Source organism: Littorina saxatilis, linkage group LG5, assembly GCF_037325665.1.
Source record: "Littorina saxatilis isolate snail1 linkage group LG5, US_GU_Lsax_2.0, whole genome shotgun sequence".
Classification (NCBI taxonomy): domain Eukaryota; kingdom Metazoa; phylum Mollusca; class Gastropoda; order Littorinimorpha; family Littorinidae; genus Littorina; species Littorina saxatilis.
This window is the reverse complement of record NC_090249.1, coordinates 2,130,071-2,140,070: the sequence shown is the minus strand read 5'-3', so window position 1 is coordinate 2,140,070 and position 10,000 is coordinate 2,130,071. Positions and strand designations below refer to the sequence as shown.

Genomic DNA, 10,000 nt, shown 5'->3' with positions numbered 1-10,000 from the left:
TGTTTTTCTTTCTTACTCTTTCCTTCTCTGTAACCTTTGCAATTTCCTCACAACCTGATGACTTTCTTACTTTTAACTCTTCTCAAGACGCTTACAAAAAATGAGAACCTACCTTTGGCACACGCTGCATGTTGAGTCAGTAGTAATTCGATGTCTTGAGGAAGAACAAAACGACAAGATCACAGAACAAATTTGGTTTCTTTTTTAGTTTTAGCTTCAAAGTCCGCTCCCGTCGGAACTGCTCTGTCTGAGAAGAAATATGGAATTGTCGAGGATGGTGGGGTTTGGAGACATTTTATCCTCTGGTGGCAAAATGTGGGCGTGAATCTTTGGACAATCGGTGACGCTGCTTGCTTTCCCGAAAATACCTTGTCCTGTCCTGGGCCCCAGTCACTGCGCATGCGTGCATGTTTAAGTCTCGGCCTTTGCCGGATCTCAAAACTGGTTGTGTTGTAAAATGCTACTGTGTGTGTGTGTGTGTGCGTGTGTGTGTGTGTGTGTGTCTCTGTGTCTGTGTCTGTGTCTGTGTGTCTGTGAGTGTGTGTATGTGAGTGCGTACGTCCGTGTGTGCGTGCAGGCTTGAATGGGTGCAAACACGGGTGCTTGTACGCGCGCGCGTGTGTGCAGTGTGTGTGTGTGTGTGTGTGTGTGTGTGCGTGTGTGTATGTGTGTGTGTGTGTGTGCGTATGTGTGTGTGTGTGTGTGTCTCTCTCTCTCTCTCTCTCTCTCTCTCTCTCTCTCTCTCTCTCTCTCTCTCTCTCTCTCTCTCTTTCTCAAACCCTGGGTTTTCTCACCTATTACGATGTCACATGTGCGTATCCTTGTGAAAGGGAATTTCCACGACCTCTGGTTTTCATCTGATTGCAATGATGTGTCCGTTGTGTGATATATGAATATATCTACATCCCGGAGAGTTTCCATGTGTGATATATATGGAAGTTAATACTGACCTACACCGTGCCGGGAAATGACTGAGTCATCTGATGTTGCTCTATGTCTGTGTAAGATATCTTATTGCAATTAGTGTGTGTAACATCAATTCAATTAGATCCGGTTGCGATCATTTCCTAGTTTTTCTGTTCTTTCTTTCCGTATTTGTTTGATTTGTTGGATGTATGTTGTTGTTATGATTAGTCTTTTCATTCTTTCATCTGTTATTTTTTGCTTAAATATTTTTGTTTGCTTGTGATAAGTTCTTTACTTTTTCATTTTTATTGTAACCGTTTGTGTTGTTTTATATTATGCTGCCTTGGATTTTGTGTGTGTAAAAATGTGTGTGTGTGTGTGTGTTTAAGAATGTGTGTGTGTGTGTGTGTGTGTGTGTCTGCGTGCGTGTGTGCGTACGTGTGTGAGTGCATGCGTTCGTACGTGCGTGCGTTCGTACGAGAGAGCATGCGTGCGTGCGTGCGTGAGTGCGAGCGTGCGAGCGTGCGAGCCGCATGCGTGTGTGTGTGTGTGTTTTGTTGTTGGTGTGTGTGTGTGTGCGTCTGAGATGCTTTACAGGGAAACTGAGTTCTGCCATGTACAAGAAAGTGATCTCGTGTTTAGTAACCCGAAAACTAAGATATTGTTTTGGAGGGTGTTGTAATGCTAGCCGGGTGCGCTCACCACATCGTTTGAGTGGCTCCTCAAAAGGGGCGTGGTGCAGGCGAAGGCTTTTCTTTCATTATATATGCACAACAGTTTCTTTCTCCCTTATTCGTGGATACATATTGTGTGTCTGTTCTGGCGTTCAATAGTTCTTTTGTCTTGTAAATGCTCAGGCGTTCGCATGAGAAGGAAGTTGGGTATTGGAGTGGGGACTTTAGAAAGGGGTGGGGGGGAGAAGAGGAGAGAAAAGAAAAGGGGTGGGGGGGGGAGCAAAGGGAGGGTTTATTCCTACACCATTGACACGTACCTTTGTTCGTTACGTCCAGATGACTTGTTCGTGGCCTTTACCTAAAACCACGTGCGAATCAATGTTCTTTACAAAGAAATGCTCTCACGAAATCCGGTAACTTTCCAAATTCAGGTAGATTGTCTAAAGACTTTAAAATGTTTCTGGGAGTTCCCCGATAAGTGCACACAGTATTACCTAATACATTCTGTTTTCTCGATAAGAATAACTTTTGTTTTAACGGAAAAAGTAAGCAGGAAACGCACTCGAAAACAAGCAGACTGTGTGTGTCACATGAATGCTTTTTAACAGACTGCGCAGGAAACAGCCCTGGAGCGAAGCCAATGCAGATGTACATGTATACAGTCACTGAGGAAGAAGGAGGGAGGAGAGGGAGGAGAGGGCGGAGAGGGAGGAGAGGGCGGAGAGGGAGGAGAGGGCGCAGAGGTAGCACAGCCACAACACAAAAAGAGCTGTAGTATTTGTTTAAGTAGTAGTAAGACTAGTGTCACTATGTGTGTCCTTGAAAAGTATAAAACAAAATATAAAGAACAACAACAACAACAACAACAACAACAACAACAACAAGTAGTAGTAAGACTAGTGTCACTATGTGTGTCCTTGAAAAGTATAAAACAAAATATAAAGAACAACAACAACAACAACAACAACAACAACAACAACAACAACAACAACAACAACAACAACAACAACAACAACAAACAAGGAAATGGTAAACGGCATGAAAGCAGTAACGTAAAAAGTATTTTTTTAAACACACACAAACAAGCGTCGCAAAAAAAGAAGAAAACGAAAGAATGATACAATGTAAAAAATAAAGAAAGACAGAAAGAAAAAAAGCTAAGGAAGGAAGGAAGTAAGAACGAACGAACGAAAGAAGATAAAACGTTAAAAAACGAAAGGAAGAAAGAACCCAAGAAAGCAACACAGAAAGAAAGAAAAGGACGAAAGAAAGGAAGGAAGGAAAAACGAACGAAGGAACAAAAAAAGAAAGAAAGAAAGAATGAAAGACAACTACATGTACAAATTAACTATCAATCACGAAGCACTACACTTAAGTCGTAGATATTATTTCATCGATAACTGCAATGCGCAGCTAGGGGCCCTGAACGGCAGCCCCAAGCTACTTTCACTTTCTTCATCCAAGCCAACGGACCCAATAACGGGGAAACTTGGTCCAGTTCAAAACTGACCAACGAAATGATGTGGCATTATGTATGACGCCTGTCGGCTGTCGGCTGATCCTGTCTTGTGATACGCCTGATAGTGTTTACGTGCTTTAAATATCGTCAGAACTTGTAAACATTCAGAATTCTTAAATCCATTAGTCAGAGAAATATGTAAACAAAAATGGAAAGAGCTAACCGAAAGTTATTATTCCAATTTATAGAATTCGTAACCTTCACGTGTTCTCATGTGACCACTTATAGCACTTAACATTGAGCTTTTTTTTTCTTACTTGGTAAATGCTCAGGCGTTCTTGTTGTGGAAGGTTGTGGGGGTATCAGAAACGGTTTCTAACACGTGCAAGCGAACTCTTATGAACGTACAATCGGAAGCGAGAACGCATACGCACACGCATACGCGCGCGCAAACACACACACACACACAAACACACATACACAAATACACACACGCACGCACACACACACACACACACACACACACACACACACACACACACACACACACACACACACCGCATCAGTCGTTATATTAGTCCTTTCAAACCCATCTCAAAAACAAACACAGATGACGCTTAATAAATTGTTTTTATTCAGTATTTTTTTTTCTTTTCAAATCTGACTCATAAACCTATCTCAAGTTAGTCTTTTTTTTCTTTCATATTGTTCTGGAAACAACACGTCAGTTTAAAGTAAACTTTATGAAAGAGGTTTCACCTACAGTGCTGCAAGGATATGCGTCGGGATTTTTTTTAATTACTGCGTAGAGCCTCAAAATAATTGGACGAAGTCGACTTCCCGAAGTGTACTCTACGAAGCTGACTGCACGAAGCTGACTGCACGAAGCTGACTGCACGAAGCTGACTGCACGAAGCTGACTGCACGAAGCTTTTGCACTGAATTGTCCGTAAAAATAACTTCGCCAAGTCAACTTCGGGCTCAAGTTAAGGACTGCCTTGATGCAACCGGTTTTGATTTAAAATGAGCATCGTTCAACTTGCACACAGTCAGTGGAAGACTTAACAATATGAGAAAAACAGCCTTAAAAATGAAGGAGTAATTGGGGTAAATTCACAGAGGTTATGGATGGAAAACCTGAGAAAACAAGGGGGTGGAGGGGAGGGGGGGGGGGGGGATCTTAACCTGTTCGAATTCGCTGCATGGAAATATTTGCATACAAAGCATTACCTGTGTGAACCTGAAGTGACAACTTACAGTGTGCCCTTCATGTACGAATAAGTGAATGCACCACTACAACGCACACATATTCTGTTTGTTGTTTTTCTTCTTCTTCTGTTGTTGTTGTTGTTGTTGTTGTTGTTGTTGTTGTTGTTGTTGTTGTTGTTGTTGTTGTTGTTGTTGTTGTTGTTGTTGTTGTTGTTGTTGTTGTTGTTGTTGTTGTTGTTGTTGCTGTTGTTGTTGTTGTTGTCGCTTATTGAAAAATGTGATGCCAAAGGGTTAAGTTGGGGTCCTTGAGGGGGGAGGGGGTCTTAAAAGGGGGTCTTAAAAGGGGGGTCTTAAAAGGGGGGTCTTAAAAGGGGGGTTCCACTGTACCAGACATCTTCAGCCTTGCCGCTTCCTGTGAAGGATGGAGATTTTTTTGTGGAGTTTAGACTGCTAACGTTTCAAAATTCAAAATCAACAAACAAGGATGATTTGTTATTGGAACGTTAATTTTGTCTCGCATGCATCTTGCAAGCGAGCTTCGTGGACAAATTTGAGATAAGTTAATTATATGTATCATGAGTGTTCGTCTGTCCGCCTACAAGACCACGGGGTCGACGTGCTGTAAATGTCACGTTTTGTTTTGACACAAATTCAATGTTCCCATAACCTACCATCCTTGGTTTTGTTATTCTTAATTCCTCACAAGATTCCCACTCTGGGCGTTTTAATAACCTACCATCCTTGGTTTTGTTATTCTTGATTCCTCACAAGATTCCCACTCTGGGCGTTCCAATAACCTACCATCCTTGGTTTTGTTATTCTTGATTCCTCACAAGATTCCCACTCTGGGCGTTCCAATAACCTACCATCCTTGGTTTTGTTATTCTTGATTCCTCACAAGATTCCCACTCTGGGCGTTTTAATAACCTACCATCCTTGGTTTTGTTATTCTTGATTCCTCACAAGATTCCCACTCTGGGCGTTTTAATAACCTACCATCCTTGGTTTTGTTATTCTTGATTCCTCACAAGATTCCCACTCTGGGCGTTCCAATAACCTACCATCCTTGGTTTTGTTATTCTTGATTCCTCACAAGATTCCCACTCTGGGCGTTTTAATAACCTACCATCCTTGGTTTTGTTATTCTTGATTCCTCACAAGATTCCCACTCTGGGCGTTCCAATAACCTACCATCCTTGGTTTTGTTATTCTTGATTCCTCACAAGATTCCCACTCTGGGCGTTCCAATAACCTACCATCCTTGGTTTTGTTATTCTTGATTCCTCACAAGATTCCCACTCTGGGCGTTTTAATAACCTACCATCCTTGGTTTTGTTATTCTTGATTCCTCACAAGATTCCCACTCTGGGCGTTTTAATAACCTACCATCCTTGGTTTTGTTATTCTTGATTCCTCACAAGATTCCCACTCTGGGCGTTCCAATAACCTACCATCCTTGGTTTTGTTATTCTTGATTCCTCACAAGATTCCCACTCTGGGCGTTTTAATAACCTACCATCCTTGGTTTTGTTATTCTTGATTCCTCACAAGATTCCCACTCTGGGCGTTCCAATAACCTACCATCCTTGGTTTTGTTATTCTTGATTCCTCACAAGATTCCCACTCTGGGCGTTTTAATAACCTACCATCCTTGGTTTTGTTATTCTTGATTCCTCACAAGATTCCCACTCTGGGCGTTCCAATAACCTACCATCCTTGGTTTTGTTATTCTTGATTCCTCACAAGATTCCCACTCTGGGCGTTTTAATAACCTACCATCCTTGGTTTTGTTATTCTTGATTCCTCACAAGATTCCCACTCTGGGCAGAACGCAGCCAGGCCGCTGACAGTTGGTATGTGACCAAGTGGAAGGAAGCTCTAATCCCATGTAAAAGGCTAAACAGGCGTGTGGTAGTTCACCTCATCGTTTACACGAGACGGACGAGATCTTTTAAATGTTCGTCTTTTTGTTTCGAGGTAGATTTTAATGACAGCCAACATTGTGCTGTCTATAATCAAAATGAACATTAATTATGGCTCATCTTGTCGTTCGAGGTGGATTTTGATGACAGCCAAAATTGTGCTGTCTATAATCAAAATGAGCATTTATGGCTCAAATAGTCTTCATCTCCACTTCTAAATGACCGCTCGGACATCGCCCCAGTGACCGGCGTTAACAAAGACTGTTTTTCTTTTGTTTTGTTTTTCAAACGACTTCTCCTTGGTTAGCTCAACAGGGCAGACCGCCTTTTCCGTAAACAAACATTAGTTCATGTAGCGAATAATAGTAAGCTTCGGTTAACTTTTTTCACCGCCCTTCCTGGTTGGGTTTCCGATTCAAACGGCCTTTTCAGAAAATCAAACTAGGTCAAACGCGTAGGTCACGTAAAGTGACATCACAGCACACAAAATAGCCACAGTTTCGTACATTTTCAGGGAAAGGAAAAGGAGTTGATGGTTTCACTGAGTCCAGAACTTAGAAAACACACAATGAAGAATGTCCTTTTTCTTTCTTTTTCAAATTTCTCCGCAGCGGTTTTTTTTTTGTCAACAACCCAAGGGACGCAATTCGGGTCAGCAGGACTCCGCGGCTCTCGAACGTTGAAATCACAAAAGACATCGGTCATCCAAATCACAAAAGATCGTCTGCGAGGCGAAAACAGTCAGTTCACTTCGACAAATTCTCTCCTTCGGATTTTCTGTTTCTTTTCTTTTTCCATCGCTAAAAGCCAGCGTTAAACGAGCGAACATTCATTCTAGGTGTTGACTTGCTTAAGGAGTTTGACCGGCTTAGGAGCGTGTGCGCGTTATATACTGCCCGGTAAGAGGAAGAAGGGGGCAGATTTGCATGCCTGAGAGATGGGAGTTAACCCCTTCTGTCTTGTCTGCGGCGTCCACGCTCGAAGTGGAAGGCTGTCGTTATAGAAATCTGTGCAACTTCCTCGTTGTTTCAAACGTTTATTCACGCAGTCACAGTCTTGCTGAGTTTAACTTCGATCAATTTTGCTCACAGCACGTTCTTCTGACACACAGCGCGATTTAACACACATGCACGTTTAGCAGTGAAAGGGTGAACAACTAAGACTGAACAATTAAAGATAAAAAGTTTGAACATGTCGGCTTAACAGTGTGCATACAATCTTTGTTTAAGCTTGCCGTGTAAACATAACGGCGGTTTCCCTGTCTTAGAAAACAAAAAGTGTTTGTTTGTTCGTTTGTTTGTGTGTTTGTTTTTTATTGTTTGTTTGTTTGTTTTTAGAGTCTGTCTGTCTGTCTGTCTGTCTCTATATGTATGTCCCTATCTATAGGAATACATACGCCCGCTTGTACGTATGTGAATGTGTGTGTGTGGTGTGTGTGTGTGTGTGTGTGTGTGTGTGTGTGTGTGTGTGTGTGTGTGTGCGTGTATGTGCATGTATGTGTGTGTGTGTGTGTGGTTGTGTGTGAGTGTACATGTTCGTGTGTGTATGTGTGCGTGCGTGTGTGTGTGTGTTTGTATGTATGTTTGTGTGTGCGTACGGTGTGCGTGTGTGTGTGTGTGTGTGTGTGTGCTTCCGTACGTGCGTGTGTATGTGTGCGTGTTTGCAGGCGCGTGTGAATGTTTGTGCGTGTGTGTGTGTGTGTGTGCGTGTGTGTGTCTCACTGTCTGTCTGTCTGTCTGTCTGGGTTTTTTTGTGTAAGGACGGTTCAGGAATTAATATAGAATGGCTGTAATGTAACCTACGTTTAAAAGGGGCAGTTTCGGAAATGTTAGATCAATCGTTGAGACCAATTGTGTGTTTCTTTGCTTGGCTTTTCGTTTCAAGCCCTAACGACCGCGTGCCGTTGTTTCCTTCCAAAAGCCCGGTAAGAAATAGAAACAAGTCGCTGTTAAAAAATATCAGAGAAAAAAATCGATTTAGAATTTGATATTTTATTGTGACAGAGCCCATTGTGTGGTAAAGTATTTGTTACGGTAAGACACACATTAGTTTGAGACAACTGATTAAAAATGAGGTTGTGCCAAAATGTATTGAAAAATGGTCTGACTCTCAAAATTGTGTGTTAAATAAGAAGGTTATTTTTCGACATGTTGTTAAAACAACATTACTGTACAGAATTTTGCCGACAGAACGATTTCTATTTTTGAGAAACATTGTGGATACATCATTGTGTAGATTTTGCGGTAGAGATGAAGAAGCCATCGGACAAATGTTTTGGGAGTGTGATAAAGTGCAGACCTTTTGGATAGAATTTATAAATTGATTACAGGTGAACTGCACCCATTTTGACAAGGTAAAGCGAAATTAATACATGCAGTCAATCTATCGAACACACACACACACAGACTGACACACACACACAGACACACACACACACACACACACACACACACACACACACACACACACACACACACACACACACACACGCATACACCACCAGCCTCGTCTCGATTCCCGGTACGTGTTAAAACATTCAGCCAAAACGTGACTAACTGTAAAAAGACGATGACGATCGCTTGTCTCATAGGATGACCCTTGTCTAATGTCCTCTTTCTCCCCATGATTTGTCCGCCTCTTCTTTTACTTCGCAGCTCCGGGTGAACTCATCGTCTACGGCATGAGTCAATGACATGATAATGCAATCATTTCCTTCGTCTTCGTTCATGGGCTGAAACTCCCACGTTCGCTTATGTTTTGGCACGAGTGGGTTTTTACGTGTAAGTACGTTTTTACCCCGCCACTCAGGCACCCATATGCCGCTTTCGGGGGAAGCATGCTTTGTATTTTCGTGTTTCTATAACACACCGAACTCTGACATAGATTGAGGGATCTTTTCCGTGCGCACTTGATCTTGTGCTTGCGTGTACACACGAAGGGGGATAAGGTACTAGCAGGTCTGCACATAAGTTGACATGAGAATTCGGAAAAAATCTCCACTCTTATCCCACCGCGGCAGCCCCGGCCGGGATTTGAACTCACGACCGTCCGATTAGGAGGCCAATGCCAACAGGCCACTCCGCCCGCCCAATTATGTTATATCTCCATATTATAATTATTAATGATAATAATAATGATAATAATAACTGGACATTTTTAAGTGCCTAACCTATGGCTCTAGGCCCTTTACAAAAGAACATATACATACAGAATAGAACAATTAAAAGTACAACCTACATAAAACAAATTAATCAAACAGACCCAAATCACCACATGTACTGTTCACACAATAATCATATATGCAATACACACTATATATTATATACAAACATACACAGCTAACACTCTCAACAATCATAACAACTTTATGGGAGAGGAGTATGTGCAGAAATGGAATGAAGAAGACATTAGGCCAGGTTGGTGTAATATTCTGTGAAAAAGAAAGTTTTCAACTGTTGTTTAAAAGAGCTGAGAGAGGTGCAGTGTCTGACAGAGAAGGGAAGAGAGTTCCAGAGTGGTGGTGCAGCACAACAGAAGCTTCTTGCTTTAATGTTTACATTTAGTCAAGTTTTGACTAAATGTTTTAACATAGAGGGGGAATCGAGACGAGGGTCATGGTGTGTGTGTGTGTGTGTGTGTGTGTGTGTGTGTGTGTGTGTGTGTGTGTGTGTGTGTGTGTGTGTGTGTGTGTGTGTGTGTGTGTGTGTGCTTGTGTGTGTGTGTGTGCGCGTGTGTGTGTGTAGAGCGATTCAGACCAAACTACTAGACCGATCTTTATGAAATTTGACATGAGAGTTCCTGGGAATGATATCCCCGGAAGTTTTTTTTTC

At 42.1% G+C, this 10,000-nt stretch overlaps 2 protein-coding genes across 2 annotated transcripts in view; both read right to left on the bottom strand.

The window, feature by feature from the left end:
- The window catches only part of LOC138966054 (cis-aconitate decarboxylase-like), a 19,501-nt gene extending 19,182 nt beyond the window's left edge, over positions 1-319 (bottom strand). The window contains exon 1 of the mRNA XM_070338144.1: positions 113-319. Coding sequence (XP_070194245.1) covers positions 113-130 — 18 coding nt within the window. The 5' untranslated portion in view covers positions 131-319. The remainder of the gene's footprint in view (positions 1-112) is intronic.
- LOC138966065 (O(6)-methylguanine-induced apoptosis 2-like) overlaps positions 1-10,000 on the bottom strand; it is a 342,886-nt gene that overhangs the window by 270,362 nt on the left and 62,524 nt on the right. The gene's annotated exons all lie outside the window — the stretch shown is intronic.